A 21,100-nucleotide genomic window follows, 5' to 3' on the forward strand; every position below is an offset into this window, starting at 1 on the left:
CTGTTCCGCTGCCCGTCTCCGGTGTGGAAACTAGTATATAGCCCCGAAAAGCGCAAACTACCTTCACTGACCAGCTTACGATCCGCACTTTTTCCACAAGTCAAAACAAGAAGCCCTTTCTGCGCTTGCGCGCAGCTTAAGACGTTTCCAGACGGCGTCCTCTCGCTACGAGCAGAACGTATAACTCATTGTGCCAATGCAGCAGACCCGGCGCTACATAGGAGTATATATCACTTTCATCGAATACAACGCAAGGACATGGGTCTGACATTCTGTGTAGCCGTTTCCCTGTCCTTATTCAGAACAGCGTACTCCATAATCAGTCTCTTTTCTGTGCCACTGGCTACGGTTTTCTCTGCTTGATTCATGTGTCTTGCGTATCCTGACGTTTCACATCGTCACCAAATGCCACTGTTTATAGGCTCGACATTTTTCTTGAAGCCCTGCTGCGCGTTTTCTAGTACTCTTCATATTCGAATATCTATATTCTACCTCATTGTCTTAAATCCCTCGTGGGCATATAAAAGTTGTCCACTGTATTTACAGTTTGCAACACCATACGACCTCCTATGGATGTCGATGGGTGCTGGCCAGCATGATGGCCTGTAACTCCTCGTCGTAGGACCCAGAAAACGTCATTCAGAGACTCTGTTTTATATTGCTACAATCTTGTTGCTTAACATTAGTATTCTGTTGGTCAATATTTACTTTCAGAGACATTTCACGCTGATGAACTGCAGTTGCTGCGTTCGATATTTAGTCGACCACAGTTTGGGAAGACTAAACGAACATACGTGGCTGAAAAGTTGAAGCAAGTTACACACCTGGTTATGTATTTCGTATTAATATATCTCTTCAGTTTGTCGAAAACTTGTACGACTGTGCAATACAGTTGAAGAGAAATGTCAAATATGAAGGCTGCCTCCTCCACTGCCTAGTAAACATTGGATTCCGAAAAAAAAAATTGCGCTGTGATAAAAGCAATTAGCAAACCTCTCCCCTATTTTGATTAATAATCGTACTGAAATTTTAACAAGCATTTTGTGAATGTGAATATTTTTTCGTGTGAGCTTTTTGAGAACGGTTGAAATGTGTCTGTTTCTGTATATATAATGATTAAATTCCTTGTTGAGAAGGAGAAAATGAGTAGTATCCTACAGCACACAATGTATGAGCTGCCACTCATGACGTAGGTGTCTATGACTGAGGATAAAAATAATTTCTGACATTCTATACAGATAAAAAACGTAGCCCGTACGTTCGGTTGAGGGCATCCGTTTTTGGGTCAACTCATAGTAACACTTACACCTGACGTCCTTGTTTATTTCTTGGGTACATTCTGATCACTGTCTTCCACTACAGATTTTTCCTTCTACTGCTTCTTTCTCACTTCCACTAAGGATTGCAACGTCATCAGGGAATCCAGCCACTGATACCTTGTCACCGTGAATATTGATCTCCGAACGCAATCTCACCTTGATTTCCGTCATTGCTCCCTCGTAATACGGGCTAACCGATTGGGAGAATGCATTCTCGTACTTTCATATATGTATAATATATACATTGAAGAGCGAAATAAACTGGTACATCTGCCTAATACCGCATAGGAGCTCCGCGAGCACGCAGAAGTGCCGCAACACGACGTGGCGTGGAGTCGACTAATGTCTGAAGTCGTGCTGGAGGGGATTGACACCATGAATCCTACAGGGCAGTCCACAAATCCGTAAGAGTACGACGGGGTGGAGAAAATCACGTTGCAAGGCATCCCAGATAGGCTCAATAGCGCTCATATCTAGGGAGTTTGGTGGCCAACGGAAGCGTTTAAAGTCAGACGACAGTTCCTGGAGCCACTCTGCAGCAATTCTGGATATGCGGCACGTTGCATTCTAATGCTGGAATTGTCCAAGTCTGTCGCAATGCACAATAGACATAAATGGATGTAGGTGATCAGAATGGATGCTTACGTACGTGTAACCCGTCAGAGCCGTATCTAGACGTATCAGAGGTCCCGTATCATTCCAAATGCACACGCTCCACATCATTACAGAGCCTCCACCAGCTTGAACAGTCCCCTGTTGTCTTGTTGGGTCCATGGATTCATGAGGCTGTCTCCATACCCGTATACGTCCATCCTCTCGATACAATTTGAATAGAGACTCGTCCGAGCAGACAGCATGTTCCCATTCCAACAGTCTAATTCCGGTGTTGATGGGCCCAGGCAAGGCGTAAAGCTTTGTGTCGTGCAGTCATCAAGGACACACGAGTGGGCCTTTGGCTCCGAAAGCTGATGTCAATGATGTTTTGTGGAATGGTTCGCACTCTGATCCTTGTTGATGGTCCAGCATTGAAATCTGCAGAAATATGCGAAAGGGTTGCACTTCTCACGTTGAACGACTCTCTTCAGTCGTCGTCGATCCTGTTCTTGCAGCACCTTTTTCCGGCCTCAGCGATGTGGGAGATTTGATGTTTTACCGGGTTCCTGATATTCACGGTTCACTAGTGAAATGGTCGTACGTGAAGATCCCAACTTCGTCACTACCTCAGAGATGCTGTGTCTCATCGATAGTGCGCCGACTATAACACCACATTCAAACTCACTTAAATCTTGAATGAGATTTTTCACTCTGCAGCGGAGTGTGCGCTGATATGAAACTTCCTGGCGGATTAAAACTCTGTGCCCGACCGAGACTCGAACTCGGGACTTTGCCTTTGGCGGGCAAGTGCTCTACCATCTGAGCTACCGAAGCACGACTCACGCCCGGTCCTCACAGCTTTACTTCTGCCAGTATCTCGTCTCCTACCTTCCAAACTTTACAGCATTGTACTCTGTCTGTTTACTTATCTTTTTATTTGAATACGCATGCCTATACCTGATTCTTTGGCACTTCAGCGTATACAGCTGATGGAGTCTCCTTACAGGGTGCGAGTGCTTGCTGTTCACGAGCACGTTCGGCAAGGAGTTTGGCGTCTTCAGCAGCCCCGACTACCCTCGGCCATACCCCAGCGACGTCGACTGCCTTCTCTACAGCTTCGTTGGCGGCTCGCACGACATCGTTCACATTACCTTCGTCGACTTCGACGTGCAGAAGACGCATCTTGAGTGAGTACAGCAAGCTGTATACTTACGGCAGAACCACTAAACACTATGAGGTAAGTGACACCTCAATGGCGTTAATAGAAATTCCTACAAATGCGATATGACGACAAAAAATTGTTTATGAGGTGCGAAAGGATAAAGTGGTGCGTTATAGAATGGGAAAGTTATTTCTCTTTAATTTAACCCTACTGGTCTTGGACTGGTTAATTAATAACTTCATAACTCCAATTCAAGCTTCACAATGTGGCAAAATATTTAATCGGAACATATAAATAAACTACTTAAGCATGCAGGATTACCAATGACTTTCCAGAATCGTCTATTAGATATGAGAAGGAATGAAATTTTGATTCAAATCGAAACCCGCAGTGGCCAATTATGTTGTTTTATTGCCAGTTTTTCTACCAGTATATTACTATTTTCACATAACAGTTTTCAAATCACTATCAGTCATTTTCAGATACTGTAACTGTTGATTCCGAGAACAATACGGGCACATTATGAAGTGTGTAAGTCTGGCTGACAAGCTGCAACAGCTCTTGTCGAAACAGACATTAGTATTTCATAACATTAAGGTTGTACCCCAGGTAGTAACGCCTAATGCTCTTTAAATTAAGTCACAATGAAATCAGCACCGATTCCATGTATAAACCTACATACCTGGTGAACTAAAGTGATATTGAATCATCTATACTAGCAACAGGGATGTTTGGTAAGCATGTAGTTCACCATCACACGAGAGCTCCAATACTTAAGAAACTGGCAGCTAAATATATTTTTCATGCTCAAGAAGTAAGAAGTCAAGTCTGTCTGTAGCGTAAAACCAAAGTATTTTCATTTACACGTTTCTAAAAGCGTGTAATACCTGTTGCTCTATTGGAGCCGCAACGAGAACAAAGCTCTGGTGAACAGTGTAGTACAGTTTCATTACTATACTAGCTCAGTATGTATGCCCACTCCCTATGTGTCCATCTCCTCCTCACTTTGTCCATCTGCTCCTTTCACCTCTGGGGATCTCTTCCTCCCCCGTTCAAAGCTAGTTTCCTCCTCCCCCATCACCGAGCGAGGTGGCGCAGTGGATAGCACACTGGACTCGCATTCGGGAGGACGACGGTTCAATCCCGTCTCCAGCCATCCTGATTTAGGTTTTCCGTGATTTCCCTAAATCGTTTCAGGCAAATGCCGGGATGGTTCCTTTGAAAGGGCACGGCCGATTTCCTTCCCAATCCTTCCCTAACCCGAGCTTGCGCTCCGTCTCTACATCTACATCTACATCTACATTTATACTCCGCAAGCCACCCAACGGAGTGTGGCGGAGGGCACTTTACGTGCCACTGTCATTACCTCCCTTTCCTGTTCCAGTCGCGTATGGTTCGCGGGAAGAACGACTGTCTGAAAGCCTCCGTGCGTGCTCTAATCTCTCTAATTTTACATTCGTGATCTCCTCGGGAGGTATAAGTAGGGGGAAGCAATATATTCGATACCTCATCCAGAAACGCACCCTCTCGAAACCTGGCGAGCAAGCTACACCGCGATGCAGAGCGCCTCTCTTGCAGAGTCTGCCACTTGAGTTTATTAAACATCTCCGTAACGCTATCACGGTTACCAAATAACCCTGTGACGAAACGCGCCGCTCTTCTTTGGATCTTCTCTATCTCCTCCGTCAGACCGATCTCGTACGGATCCCACACTGATGAGCAATACTCAAGTATAGGTCGAACGAGTGTTTTGTAAGCCACCTCCTTTGTTGATGGACTACATTTTCTAAGCACTCTCCCAATGAATCTCAACCTGGTACCTGCCTTACCAACAATTAATTTTATATGATCATTCCACTTCAAATCGTTCCGCACGCATACTCCCAGATATTTTACAGAAGTAACTGCTACCAGTGTTTGTTCCGCTATCATATAATCATACAATAAAGGATCCTTCTTTCTATGTATTCGCAATACATTACATTTGTCTATGTTAAGGGTCAGTTGCCACTCCCTGCACCAAGTGCCTATCCGCTGCAGATCTTTCTGCATTTCGCTACAATTTTCTAATGCTGCAACTTCTCTGTATACTACAGCATCATCCGCGAAAAGCCGCATGGAACTTCCGACACTATCTACTAGGTCATTTATATATATTGTGAAAAGCAATGGTCCCATAACACTCCCCTGTGGCACGCCAGAGGTTACTTTAACGTCTGTAGACGTCTCTCCATTGATAACAACATGCTGTGTTCTGTTTGCTAAAAACTCTTCAATCCAGCCACACAGCTGGTCTGATATTCCGTTGTCGACGGGACGTTAAACACTAACCACCACCACACCCTCCCCCATCACAATCTCCCGTCTACTTCTCCTCAGTCCTTCTAAGCAAATCTCCTCTTCGCCCCTCCCTATGCCCAACTTCTGCTCTCCACTCCCTATGTCCATCCCCTCCCCACTCTTTCTGTCGCTCTTTTCCACCCTCCTGTCTCTGTCAATCTTCTTCTCTTCACTTTGTCAATTTGCTACTCCTCCTGTGTTCATGTACACCTTTCTTCTGTAGCAATCGCATCCCCCCTCTATGTCCATCTCCTCCTCATACCTCTGTCTCCTCCTTATTCCCTCTACCTCATACCCCCTCCCTCCCTGTTGACCTGCTCCTCTACCCTCATCTCTCCATCTCTTCCTGCTCCATCTCTCTCTCTGTTGATCCCCTCTTCTCTCTGTCCATCACCTTCCCTTTCTTTCCTTCTGCCCTTCTCTTTTTACAACTTCTCTTCTCCTATGTCTCTACGCATCTACTCATTCCCCCTTACCTCTCCGCTTTATCACCATTAACCCAGTCGGACGTTGCTGGTTCTTAAAGCACAGTATTTCTTTCCGAATGGAAATGTGTATTTCATATTTGGTTGAAATCGATCCAGGGGTTATGAGATGTGATAATGATGTATGGTTTGTGGGGCGCTCAATTGTGCGGTCATCAGCGCCTATACAAATCCCCAATTTTTACACAGTCCAATTTTTTCACAATCCAGTCTATCCACTACCACGAATGATGATTATGATGATGATATGATGAGAACAACACAAACACACAGTCCCCACGCAGAGAAAATCCCCAACCCAGCCGGGAATCGAACCTGGGAGCCCGTGATCCAGAGGCACCAATTCTAGCCACTAGACCACAAGCTGTGGACGTTTAGGAGGCGCTTCATACCCTTGTCGTTCCCCCGTAGGCACTTCGTATATATTCCACATAATATTAACATAATTTGCTCTCATTTGCACAAATAGTTCGCGTTGCAGTTTCGTTTTCAAACAGGTATGTCCTCAATTGTGTGTCATACAGTTATAATTTTGCTGGTACATTCATTGGTATATGTTAATACAGTCAGTTGTTTAGGAGAAGTGCAAAACACATACGTACATAGACACATGCAGGCGTAAATCCATATTTGTAATGTCCCCTGAACCTGAACACAGGAGTCGGCAGCTTGGATACACTACAACATGCTTTACACATGTCACAATTTCCTCAGACATTTAAGCTTCAGATACGTGTATTGGATTCACTCGGTTTGACATGTGACGCAGTTGTGATTTTATCAGACATTTACGGTTACGAGAGTAGTCTTCAGTCAAAGCAAAGGTAATTCCTTATCCGATTCGTTTTTTTATGGTGTAGTGTCGTGGTAGCAGACCAGGATGGTAACTGACGCTGTCTCCCGTAGTGAAGAGGTTCGTCCAACTCGTAGACCTGGTGCCTGAGAATACAAGCTGGAATGTTTTCAGATCAGGAAATGAGGATTCAGATGGCAATGAAAACGACTCCATTAAAGACGCTCATCATGTAACAGCAGGGCATGTGGCCTGTAATTGCAAAAGTGTCATGATGGTCTCTCCATTGGCAAAAGATTCCGCGGTAGTCCCCCATTCTGATATCTGGGAGGGGACTGGCAATGGGAAGGTGACCATGAGAAAAAGATTGAATAACTCAAGGATGGATAACGTACTACTATTCGGGGCATGGAATTTCAAAGTCAGGGAAGCTAGAAATTCTGAAAAGGGAAATGCAAAGGCTCAATCTAGCTATAGTGGTGTCAGTGAGGTGAAATGGAAAGAGGACAAGGATTTGTGGTCATATGGGTATAGGGTAATATAAACAGCCGTAGAAAATGGTATAACTGGAGTAGGATTCGTTATGAATAGGGAGTTAGAAAAGAGGGTGTGCTACTCTGAACAATTCAGTGATAGGGTGGCTCTTATCAGACTCGACAGCAAACCAACATCGACAAAAATAGTTTAGGTACACATGCCGGTGTCGCAAGCTGAAGATGAAGAGATAGAGATAATATCTGAAAGGCTAATACAGTACATTAAGGGAGATGAAAATCTAATAGTCATGGGGGAACGGAATGTAGTTATGGGGGAACGAGTAGAAGAAAAAGTTACAGAAGAATATGAGCTTGGGACAAGGAATGAGAGAGGAGAATGATTAATTATTTCTGTAATGAACTTCAACTAGTAACAGTCCATACCCTGTTCAAGATCACAAGAGGAAGAGATACACTTGGAAAAGGTCGGGTGTTCTGAAATCAGATACTGGATTGTAAGGAGGACCCAGGATCAGATAAAGAATCTGTTTACAACATAGTAGTGATGAAGAGTAGGCTGAAATTTAAGATATTAATCAGGAAGAATCAATACTCAAAGAAGTGGAATGCAGAAGTTTTAAGGAATGACGAGATAAGCTTTAAGTTCTTTAAGGCTATAGATACAGCAATAAGAGGTAGGAAAGTAGGCAGTACAGCTGAAGAGGAATGGACATCTCTAAAAAGGGCCATCACGAAATTTGGAAAGAAAAACGTAGGTACAAAGAAGGTAACTGCGAAGAAACGATGGGTAAAAGAAGAAATACTACAGTTATCGATGAAAGAAGGAAGTACAAAAATTTTCATGGAAATTGAGGTATGCAGAAATACAAGTCTCTGAGGAATGAAGTAAATAGGAAGGGCAGGGAATCTAAGACGAAATGGTAGCATGAAAAATGTGAAAAAATCGAAAAGGAAATTATGGGTGGTTGGGCTAACTCAGCCTGTAGGAAAGTCAAAACAACCTCTGGTGATAATAAAAGCAAGGGTGATAACACTAAGAGTGCAACGTGAATTACACTGTTAAATGCAGAGGAAGGAGCAGATAGGTGGAAAGAGTACACTGGAGGCCTGTATGCAGGGGGAGGGGGGAGATTTGTCTGATGTGATAGAAGAAGAAACAGGAATCCATTTAGAGGCTATAGGGGATTCAGTATTATAATCAGAATTTAAGAGAGCTTTAGGAAAGGTAAATTACCAGAGAGGCAATTCTGACATTGCGGTTGCTAATCGAAGCAAGACTAAAGAAGACACTTTCATAGAACGAGTCGACTTGGAAAAAGCGTTCGACATTGTAAAATGGTGCAAGATGTTCGAAATCCCGATGGAAGTAGGGGTTAGCTACAGTAAGGGTCTGGTACTATACAATATGTACAAGAGGCAAAAGGGAACAATGAGTGAACGACGAAGAGCGAAGTGCTCAGATTAAAAAGGGTATAAGACCAGAATGTAGTCCTTCACCCCTGATGTTCAATCTGTATATCGAAGAAGCAATGACAGTAATAAAAGAAAGGTTGAATAGTGGAATTACAGTTCACGCTCATCAGATGTTAGTGATAAGATTCGCTCACGATAATCTATCCTGAGTGAAAGTGATGAAGAGTTACATGAGATGCTGAAAGGAATGAACAATCTAATGAGTACAGAATATAGGTTAAAAGTAAATCGAAGAAAGACGAAAATAATGAGAAGTAGCATAAATGAGAACAGAGAGAAACTTGAACATCAGGATTGATGGTCACGGAGTAGATGAAGTTAAAGAATTCTGCTACCTAGGCAGCAACATAACCAATGACGGATGGAGTGAGAAGGACATCAAAAGCAGACTAGCACTGGCAAAAAGGACGTTCCTGGCCAAGAGAAGTCTACTAGGATCTGACATAGGCCTCAATTTGAGGAAGAAATTTCTGAGAGCACAGCACTGTATGACAGTGAAACATGGACAGTGGGAAAACCGGAATAGAAGAGAATCGAAGCATTTGAGATGTGGTGCTAAGACGAATGTGGAAACTTAAGATGACTGATAGGGTAAGGAATGACAAGGTTCTGCACAGAATCGGAGAGGAAAGGAATATGTGGAAAACACTGACAAAGAGAAGGGCCGGGATAATAGGACATCTGTTAAGACATCAGGGAATGACTTCCATAATAGTAAAGGGAGGGAGATGCACAGGGAAAAAATGTAGAGAAAGAAAGGGATTGGAAACATCCAACAGGTAACTGAGGACGTAGGTTGCACTGGCGGGGCCGCATCAAACAAGTCAGTGGACTGATGATAAAGAAAAAGGAATTTGGTTGGGAAAAAGGACAAGTAACTCTGAATAACAACTGAGACTGAACAACTGTCGAATCCTACGACGCACTAACACGTTGACTATGTTGTGCAATCCTGCATGTACTTTGTGCAGCTAAGTGCCACGAGGAAAAAAGTTCGGGAGCAGAGTAACGCAGGTTCAGCGGCTGAGGCAAACTAAGATCGTAATCTGAGTCTGAATGCTCAGCAGCGCCGGCGGCAACGCTTGTTAAATAGGCTGGCATGACGTGCCTCTCACGCGACCACGCTCTGTCCTCCTTCCAGAAGCTTCTGTGCTGCTGGTCACGTAGCCCGTACTACCCGCATCACAAAAAACACAGTGCCTCCTGTTTCCTAGCGTCCTTGCGACGTTAAGTTACTCCTTTAGTGACACTCTTTGAGCAACATTATACCCTAGCTGTACACTCTCTGTACTTAACGCTCATCATTTGCGACGTATATGCGACACCTCCCTCTCCGAGGAAAAATTTTGTAATCTCTGCCCTGAGAGACTGCCAAATTTTTCTATCAACTGTGGTAGTATGTGCCTCTTGGATTCGAGTCTTTATTTACGAGTAAATTCATCTGTACGTTTTCCTTTAAAAATTTTTCATTTTCTTTTTTTATCCACACCACCTTCAAAATGCAGTGTTACTTCTGTTCATACTTGGTTCGATTTCCAGTTAATCATTAATCTTATAGCATATATTCTATTTCTGTGCACAGAAATTAATGTTGTACTTCTTTAGCTATAATTCACAATTAATTTTCTTATTTGTAATTACATTCTTTTGTAGCACTTATTTCAAAACACTGCAGCTTTAACTTCTCACTTTAATTTACACAATGCCTCGTAGTATATGTACAGTTGAACAAATCATTTCCTTTGCATTCGATACACAAATTAATTCTTCTACCTTGAGTTCCTTTTGCAAGGCTTATATTAACACAAAACTACTCTTCGTACCCTAAGGACACCATAAACTATCATTTATCCAGAGCTACACACTGCTTTTCAACAAGCACTTTATAAACATAAAATACACAGTACACCTTTGGATGAAGAATGTGCATCATAAGCACATGGTGATCTAAATAAAATACATGACTGTTTCTTGCTTGTAAAATGGTATACACGAAAACGTCCTAATACAAACGCATTATAAATTCTTCTTTATCAAGGGCGCACAAAATATCATTCTGTCTATGCTCTCATAACTATTACTAAACAATTATACATTTCTCTTATTTACCATTTTCACTTTCCTGTCTATCTCTTATTTAGCATTTTCACTTTCCTCTCTATCTCTTATTTACCATTTCCACTTTCCTGTCTATCTTTTATCTGTTCTTGACGTAAATATTCAAGGCTGTCTTCTTTCTACATTTTGCAAATGTCTTGTTGGCACAACACTTTTTCGTACATTACATTATCACTGCCTATAGCTTCATATCTGACTGGCATGCTTTCAAATACAGTTTCCTCAGTTTCTCCTAAATCTCTTCAAGTAGGCTGATATTTTACCGGTTCCCTACTTGGTTACTGGTTTACAATCTTAATCATTACACATATCTTCTAATAACAGTCGGCACCCGTTGTTCTTCAGCTCAACTGAAAACACTTTAACACCATCTACAATGTTTACATATGCACACTACTACAACCAAGATTACAGTGCTTGCCTGCATAACTCCAACAGATATGCTGCCTGATGAAAATCCACTACAAGCAGTTTTTTGTTGATCCAAAATTTCGTTTTCCAATTCGTCCAGTTTATGCCCTGCTGCGTTTAAATCATCTATATCACTTCATGCCCACCAGGCAGATTGAAAGTAAGTTCTGTTATATTACTCTTCCCTGATTAACAATGTAACATTATGTCTGTATTCAAATTCGGAACTATATCATTATTTGTTACATTTATTCTAGTAATATGTTGAGACTGTATTAATATTTGAGCACCATATCCTTTCCACTTTTCCATAAATTTCAATTTTCCTATGCCACGAATTATTACATCAGTACGTTTATTATCGCTACATAACACTGTAAGTCCTTCACATTTTGGAACTACAAATTACCATTCCTTACCTCTTATTCATGTCCAGACACTTCCATTTAACACAATGTACTATGGGATACAGTTCTTTAGGCATTTTAGCTACAGTCTGTAACATCGTAGTTTCATACTTTTATGGTCATAGGCAAACAAAAGAAAAGATGTTTTGCTTACAAATTCTGTGACTCTGATTTATCGTTTTACACAAAAACTGATCATTATTTAACTTCATGTACTGTCTTTTTTCCATCATCTACTAACAGTATTGCCTTCTCTGGTGCTATATATGTAAACAACTGCTTCTTTACATCTACTGTATCAAGAAGTGGCCAAATTTTATACATGTAAAAGACAAAAAAATGGTTCAAATGGCTCTGAGCACTATGGGACTTAACTACTGAGGTCATCAGCCCCCTAGAACTTAGAACTACTTAAACCTAACTAACCTAAGGACATCACACACATCCATGCCCGAGGCAGGATTCGAACCTGCGACCGTAGCGGTCACGCGGTTCCAAACTGAAGCGCTTAGAACCGCACGGACACACCGGCCGGCAGTAAAAGACACTACTGTCTTAAAATATTGCCAGGTCTGAACACACCAAGATCTATTACTTCGAGCAACTGATAATCATTATCCCCTGCAAGTACTATTGTGAATCCCTTATGTTAAATTTCTTCTTTTAACTGTTATAAATATGTTACTACTTGCACAGGGTTACTGAAATGTGATACCAAAATACCGTTATGCACATTTACGATTGTAGTAATTATCAAATTGTATCCCAATTCTGGCTCATTAAAGACTATATCAGCTTAATTAGCTGCTCATTAATGTTATCAATGTAACAGCTCTCTGCAACTTTCTATCAGTTCACTTTCGAACTGCATTATGTGCTGACTAAGACCTTCCTTCCCTGTGTGATAACCTCTTCATTTGTTCCTACGAAGGTTAATGTTTGATTAAAACTCGTTAGCTTTGCTTTTACTGTGGTAACTTGCTCTCTTGTTAGCTTAATAGCTATTTATGCACTGCTTCAAATACATCAATTTTTGGCTTAAGATACGATGCATCATCTTCATCCAGAGTTCCAAATAATATTTTGCTTCTTTCCCAAACAAAATTTAGTGCTCCGCATTTCTGTATTATACTTTCATGGAAAGCTAGCTGTACAATTAGACTTTGTGATATCTCTATTATACCTATGTGGAACTGTAAAGTCTGTTTGGTTCTGGCACGCTCTGAAGCATTCAAGTTAAGTGAGCTGAGTCATCTCTGACAGAATCTACACATGTGATAGCTAATACTTCGAAATTTTCAAACTTATTCTTTAATTCTACAAAATTCAAATAACTCTGAATTCTCCATGTAACACTATAAAGATTGACATTCCACATGTTGTCATACTGTACTCCTGGTGATGGCCAGAATTTTGTAAATTGTAGAACTGGATGATGTACCACTGTTTGAACCGAAGTAATTTCGAATGATTTTATGGAGAGTGCCACTCCCACATATTTTGCAGGCATCCTGTAATCAAAAAATACTCTTTTAGATGGTTGGTGTGTACTGTTAGACAGTTACTACCTTTTAAATGTATGAGCACATTCTTCGTCCTTTAGCTTTGCTAACCACATATGCGTCTCGCCATTGAGTATAATTTCTCCGATCTTCCTCTACGAACACTTTTGTCATGTAGTAGAACTTTATCCCATGGTTGAAATTCATTGGGGTGTTGGGGAGGGGGGGGGGAGGGGGTGTGATGCATATCATAGGGTGGCACAAGAGGATCAGATGTTGTAGGTGGATGTCAGGAAAGCAGGGCGCACTGATCGTAAAGAGGAGGTTAGATTAACTTGTACTGATAATGAGATTTTAGAAGGTACTTGGCATCATTACAGAAATATGGTCATCGTACTCGTTACTTCTTAATTTAGAATGAACATTAAAATCACGTAAACACTGTTGCATAACTCTCATTTGGTCTTTTAATTAAAGCACACAATCATGTCACCTGGGGTCATTTGCAGAATTCCTGGCATATTGAACACTCTCCCGAAGAACAACTCATGAGATGTGTACCCCGTTGCTCTACACCGTGTTGTGTTTAATACGAATACCGCATATGGAACCCAGGAATCCCAGTCCGTCTGCGCCCTGTGTATAAAGCGTCTGAACGTTTCTGTTAAGGTTTGGTGTGTTCTTTTGAATGCGCCATTACTCTGTCGTCTGAATATACGCAATAGTTTGAATACTTTCCGCATCGTTTCGCAAATAAAGTTACTACCCGTATCGCTCAGTAGTAAGGTTGGTATACCAAACTTCAAAATAATCTTTTCCACTAGAGCTCTTACTACAGTTTCGGTATCCTGTTTTTCAGTGGGTTCCGCAACTAAGAACTTTGCTAGTGCATCCTGAAAGGTACGGATGTACTTATTACCTTTATCTGTTCGTGAAAGGGGGTCTTAAAGGTCGATAACACATCTTTAAAAACATACTCAGTTGTTGCCGCTATTATTGTTTTATTTTGGATGATCTTCTTCTTTTGGCAGCTTTCACAAAGGCGCATTGTACTGCTCCATATCTACTTTCACGCCTTCATATGTACAATATTTCTATATCCTGCTTTAAGTTCTAACTATTCCTTGATGGCCACCAATTGGTGAATCATGGAACTCTTTCAGAATCGATTTCTTTTCCTCTTGACTCAGTCTATCAGCAGGTTCCATCACAGCTGTATCCCCTGCCATGATCTATGTATATTTATTTTTCACATGGCCTGTGTTGCCGGCCCAGCTTATCTCCAGTTTTAAATATGACCTTTTAGTGTCGCCGCTTTCACCCTCCGTTATGGCTTTAATCTCTCACCAATGCAGCTGTCTCAGCTCTTTCGGTTGCCTTCTCCAAGTTGCTTTTACTGCTTTCCTTCTCATCAGTAACCGTGCTTAGATTTCTAATTCTAGATAGAATATATGCAATCTAATTTCGCTTCCACTTTTGTAGAGGATTTGATAATCATTATCATCCTGTTTTAATCTAAGTTTTAACAATCGCGCTGGTTGATCGGAAACACTACTTACCCATGTTAATGGCTTGTGGTCCATACGTACTGTGAATTTTCTGCCAAATGAATATGGTCGAAAGTATTTAAGTGCCCAACATTTTTCTGACATCTCCCTTTCATAGTGCCGTATGACTGTTTCGCTTTATTTAAGGTTCTGAATGCATATGCAACAGGTAGATCGCTATTCAGTTTTCCTTGACTCAGTAGGGCCTCGACACAGCTCTGGCTAGCGCCAGTTATAACAATATTCTCTTAACAGTTTTTCCTCAATTGTTAAATTGCTTCCTCCTGTTCCATTCCCCAATTGTATACTACCCCTTTCTTCACCAGATCATATAAGGGTTTTGCAATTTTACTGTAATTACTTCCAAAACGACGATGATACCCGCTTAACCCTAGAAAGGTTTTAACTGTGCAGTACTCTTTGGTTGTGGGTGCTGCTTTACTACTTCGACCTTCTTTGGGTCAGGCTTTAACACCTCTGCACTAAGAAATACCCAAAAAAGTAACCTCTTTGCACCAAAATCCATATTTATCTATTCGTAGCTTTAAATTGTAATACCTTAATATTTCAAAGACCACCTCAAGTCGACTGTTATGCTCTTCTAGTAAGGAGGCAAATGTTACTACGTCATATAATTAAATGAATATCTTTTCTCCTTGCAATCCCATTAGAATGGAATTTATTAAATTCTTGAACGTATTTCAAGCCGTTTCCATACACGGTGGCATTCTCTTGTAATCATAATGCCCATATGGCGTACCAAACGCTGTTCTCTCCTGGTCTCTCTCACGTAACAGCACATGATAATACCCCGTGGCCAAATGAAGTGTTGAGAAATACTTGGGTTTTCGTAGCCCACCAAAAATCTGTCATAGGAATATTATTAACAGATATATCTCTCAGGCACCTATAGTCTGCTGCAATCAGCCATTTCTGTTTCCCGCTAGCTTCCCTTTCCTTTGGAATCATTATATGGGGAAAATTCCATCCACTGCTACTTTGAACTATGATATCGTCTTGCAACATTTTATTAATTTCCTCTTGCAATACCTCTTCTTGGATCTGTGCAATTCTATATGGTATCGGACAAATTATCCAACCTTCTGCTTGTGGTATTAACTTTATTTCTTGCCTTAACACTTCTTTGTGTATCAGTTGCTCTCGTGGCAAATTAAATATGTCGTTATACCCCATACATATATCCATTATGGTATTCTGTTCTTCAGTGTTTAAGTGCTCAACTCTGAGATTCTCTTTTAGTTTACTTTCCCTGAATGTTATCTCTAAATTCCTCTTCAGGTGGCACTTCCTCAGCCACCGTTAGTGGACACTTGATTGACAGACATTCTTCTCTCGTGTTCAGCACACTCGTTACGCATGTGCCATATTTTACGATACCAGTGCTTCTGGTATATACACTCCTGGTATGATTTCTTGCTTAGGAATGATCACTCCTGACACATGCCTCGAATCTACATTCACTTTAAAAATTAGCTCTTCTCTTGAACCCATAATTATTATTTACCGTTTTTTCATCTCTGTTCATGTACATTTTCTCCCACGTTGACATTTCCCTATTTTCACAGCTCCAACCAACACTGAATCATTATATTGTTTCACAGCTTCTGCTGTCACCTGACCGGCTCCATCCATATTCCATAACACTGTTCGCTGTCTTGTGGCTCCATCCACAATCGGACCAACACAGTGCTCTCTAGTGGCTCCAACCCTTTGTTCGTTACGTTTCCACATTTCTGCGGCTACTACCACTATCGAACCGGTCCTACCGCGTTCAACATACCTTTTTATCGCTCTGCAGTTCCGACCGCCATCGAACCGGCACTTAGCGTGTTCGACGCACGTTTCCCACGTCCTGTGGCTCCTACTGCAAACGAACAAACATATGGCTTTCTCGTGACTCCTGCCGAAACGGCACCTACCTTATTCGACATACTGCAACTTCTCTCGTTCTGCGGCTCCGACCAAAAACGAACAAACACATCGCTGTTTCGCAGCCCCTACCACGCCTGCAGTAGAGTAACTGTTTATCGTGGCTTCTGTCACCTCATCGTTTACAAGTTTCCTTTGAAATTCTCTCTTTTTGAACTGTGGTTCTCTTTCGTTTTGCACTGGATTCTTTTTCCACGAGTCCTTACGCTTTTTGTACCATAATTTACCACAGCATTCTGTTTCATTAGTAAACCCTTCCTAACAGACTCTCAAATGGCAGACCTATCTCTGCCCCTATAACATGAACTGTGTGCCTTACTAACAGAGCTCTTGCGACCTATAATTCAATGGCTACAGTACCTTCCGCGTCAGTCACAATATTACGGATCCCTCTGACCCTAATACCTGTCTCTGGATTACATATTCCAACATTCCATAAACCTTCCTTTTTAACTAAACTGATTCTGCAGCCCTATTTATGAAAAACCTCGCCGCATTCCGTGTTCCTTTCGTACACCACAAATGTACAAAATTCTTATTCGTGCAGTCGACAGTAAATATCTTGCCTAATACGGCGCAATGCGACTGTCTCATTACGCCTCTGATTAGTTTCCGGCATCTTATTCTTTCTTTTTGCTAACCACGCCCATTCATTGCACTGTCTGGCACAATGGCCTTTCTGGTTACTCTTAAAGCGTATTACGTTACTTGATTCTGCACATGCAGTGCTGCATCCCGATAATCTTTACCGGCAACACTTTACTGGCTTTAGATAGTCCATTTCTCTACAATCCCCTTTGAATTCTCGTTCTGTTTCTGCTAATCTTTCCGCGTGCTCTCATTCTAATTTCCCTAGCCTTCCCACGTTTTCTTTTCCCTTCTTGTGTTTTCTTTCTACTTCTGCCTCAATTACTCTTACTCGTTTCTGCAGACTACAATCTTTCACCACGTGACCTCTCTTACCACAGTTAAATGAAGTCACGTTTCTAAGTGAGTCTGTCCGCGACATTGTAAAAACAGTTCTCCCTATTGGCTCCTCTTTAGCCGATGCAATAGCATTTTCCTCTGTAGTGGCAATATCGACGGCCTCAGAGAGTGTTACTGTCTAGCTCTTACTACTGTTTTAATTCTGTCATTTTAAAGACCTTGTATGAATACTGGTCTGACCAAATTCAGAACCCGCGAAATACTACCAGCTAACTCAGCTTCAGTCATTACACCTCTAATTGCTTCTCTAAAATGATGCTGCAGGGCATCAATGTGGCCGGCCGGGATGGCCGAGCGTTTCTAGGCGCTACAGTCTGGAACCGCGCGACCGCTATGGTCGCAGGTTCGAATCCTGCCTCGGGCATGGCTGTGTGTGATGTCCTTAGGTTAGTTAGGTTTAAGTAGTTCTAAGTTCTAGCGGACTGATGACCTCAGCAGTTAAGTCCCATAGTGCTCAGAGCCATTTGAACCATTTTTGAGCATCAATGCGCGAGCTGCATCCCTGCATTGCTTTTGCAACTTTCTTATCCACTTCCATACATTTTACAAGCGTAGAAACCTAGTCTGTTTACAACCATAGTTTTCCAGCAAAATAGCACGTACAGCTGGCAAAGTGCTCCCTGACTAATAATTTGCTCCTGATCGCTCCTATTATTCGTGCCTTAACGAACTTCAGCAACACACCATGCCGATCAGGGGCCACTAAGTGAAATTCACTGTCGCAGTTATCTAGCAATTAGTTTAACTATGCTTTAGTACCATCAAAAAATTGTGGCAATAACTTCAGAGCATCTCTTGAACTAGTATACCTCCTAACTGGTGACGATTTCGCAACATTACTACCACTTACGTCTGCCTTCTCGTGTGACTGCATGTTGTACCAACAATTTTTCTTACTTAATTTGATTTTTTTCTGGAGTCTGCACTGCCTTCTGCGCCACCTCTGTCGTCGCGTCGCCTCCCAGCCACGCCGTTAACGCGCCTCGACAACCCGCCTCTCACGTTGTGGAACCCGCGCAATAAAGGCCCTCCCCCGCCCATCGGAATCATCTTCTTCTTTCTCCCCTCTTCCTTCTTCGACCCAAGATGCCACAACAATGGAATATCTTGCAGCAAGCAAGAGTGTCCGCCCCCAGTAGCTGAGTGGTCGGCGACAGATTGTCAAATTAAGGGCCCGGGTTCGATTCCCGGCTGGGTCAAAGATTTTCTCCGCTCAGGGACTGGGTGTTGTGTTGTCCTAGTCATCATAATTTCATTCCCATCGACGCGCAAGTCGTCGAAGTGGCGTAAAGTCGGAAGACTTGCACCTGGCGAACGGTCTAGCCGACAGGAGGCCCTAACCACACGACATTTATTTAGCGTCCGGAGTGACGACATTCAAACCAGTTGTGGGTAAATGGGATGGTTGATCACGCCCAGAAATATCTAAGAAAATTTTATGTACCCACGAAAGCTTACTACTCGCTCGTTTACTACTGAGTACTGATCGTCAGTCTGGGATCCTTTCCAGTGAGATTAATAGAGGCAATGGACACTTTTCATCACGATTTTGTGTTGTAAATGCAAGGACGCCTGAAAGATGTTCATCAAACCGCGGTGGCAGACTCTGTGAGAGAAGCAGTGTGCGTCACGGTGCAACTCAACTCTCTGCTTCAGTTACTCCCACCCTGAACGAGTCCAACCTAATTTTGACGGGTCAAAATGTGGCAGGTAACGTGTGCAGTATTAGACCTGCATGACTCGATGAAGTTTATAATGGTGACCGTGCACCGTTACTTTTAAGCACAAATTCTAACACAGGTGAGATTTTTTAAATATATTAGTATCACAGACAAATTATCCGAACTGCTACAAAATATATAATTAATAAATAAATAACTGAAGCCAGGTTGAAATTTTTAAATAAGATCCCACAGTATAGGTTTCATCATGTTCCCAAAACCAAGGTTTTTTTTTTTTAATTCAAACCCAGTATTTATAACAAATAATTTCAGAAATAAATGTGAATGGTGGACTCATATAAAATTAATAATGTACCTAAATAATATCTAATCTAACAGCGTGAAAGATCGTTATGTAGTGCACAAATTACAGTTACAGTGGCCTATGCAAGATGAATGCATAATCTGCATATTATTTAATCTATCAATCTAAAATGTAGTTATGTAATTCAAAAGTAACATTTGCGAATCCTAGTGTATGCAAGATGAGCGGATAATCTGCATATTAATTCACGAAATTAGTAGCAAATCGTTACATGCGGTAGAGTGAAATCTGACCAACATTCACTGTGGAATCTAAAGTTCATTAATGATCAATACTACTGCAACGAACACCTAACACGTTCGCCACAAAAACTAAAGTAATACAAATACAGTAAAATATTGCATTTCACAGCTTTTTGGAAATGGTTAAATAACAATAAAATCCACATGTGCCCAAAAGAAACCATCACTGAAATTCAAGCTCCGCAGCTCAATCCTACGAAGCTTTTCAACATTCCTAAATGTGTAAGAGTATTCACGATCACGACCACATTAAGAAAATTTTATGGTCGTGATCCTGAAGCCCATGAACACTGCCTTAGACTGTGCGGTGCCCTGGCCATCCAAACCTCATCAGCCTTACCGGTCTGCCACACACCAACCAAAAGAGCATATGATCGCATCTGCAAGGCTCTTTATGCACTTCCGCACATGACCACTAGCCTAATCAATGCATGTTTTTATAAAATAACCATCATTTAAGTGTTTTAAAAATGCATTTCACATCTGTACACACTACAAACGTATAGTAAATACTCTCGGTGAACTTGCGACCTCATAATAAAATATTTGTACATTAATTTTGCAGCTATGAATAACTTTACGAATATCTCGCAACATCCGACACCGCAACACGTCCTTAGATAAATAAAGAACTAAAAATGAAATATAAACATCAAATTATGATTAACAATACGTTGCAACTATCGTCTTTTCATGTAGAGGAACTCATAGTTATGGCACTATTGTTGTATGACTAATAAGTGTTTATAATTATTCATCATTTTGTTTAATAGCACAACAATCATGTCCTGATAATCGCTAGCGTGGTCAACATTCTGTGAATTATCGTAAGTGCAAATTGTATGTCAGGTTGATTTGTTACAATTTTTATGATCTATAATAACTGGAAATGTTAATTACATTTCACACTTCATTTATAATTTATTACAATATTCATATATTAATTACAGTTCATATAACAAATAAAGTTTAATTAGTAACGGGATCGTTTTATCACCACAATTGACATGGTGTATTTAGCTCTCTCGTAGCATGTATGTAATGTATTTTAAGTATTTTTCACAAGTATTAAAATTTTGTTACCAGTTTTGAAATAGTCACGAAAAAGTTTCGGGTGATGCAGGAAAATATTTTCTTTGTTGTAATTCCGGTCTTGGACCACAATATTTATTTGTAATCAGGTTATTAACTGCAGTCAGTAATGGCCATCTTCAGACGCGAGTGAAG

General features: G+C 41.3%; 1 protein-coding gene across 1 annotated transcript in view; it reads left to right on the forward strand.

Annotated features, from left to right (window-relative positions):
- The window catches only part of LOC126455969 (cubilin-like), a 272,708-nt gene that overhangs the window by 196,896 nt on the left and 54,712 nt on the right, over window positions 1–21,100 (forward strand). Inside the window, exon 4 of the mRNA XM_050091725.1 lies at window positions 2,920–3,100. Within this exon, the coding sequence (XP_049947682.1) occupies window positions 2,920–3,100 (181 nt within the window). The remainder of the gene's footprint in view (window positions 1–2,919; window positions 3,101–21,100) is intronic.

Source organism: Schistocerca serialis, chromosome 2, assembly GCF_023864345.2.
Source record: "Schistocerca serialis cubense isolate TAMUIC-IGC-003099 chromosome 2, iqSchSeri2.2, whole genome shotgun sequence".
Classification (NCBI taxonomy): domain Eukaryota; kingdom Metazoa; phylum Arthropoda; class Insecta; order Orthoptera; family Acrididae; genus Schistocerca; species Schistocerca serialis.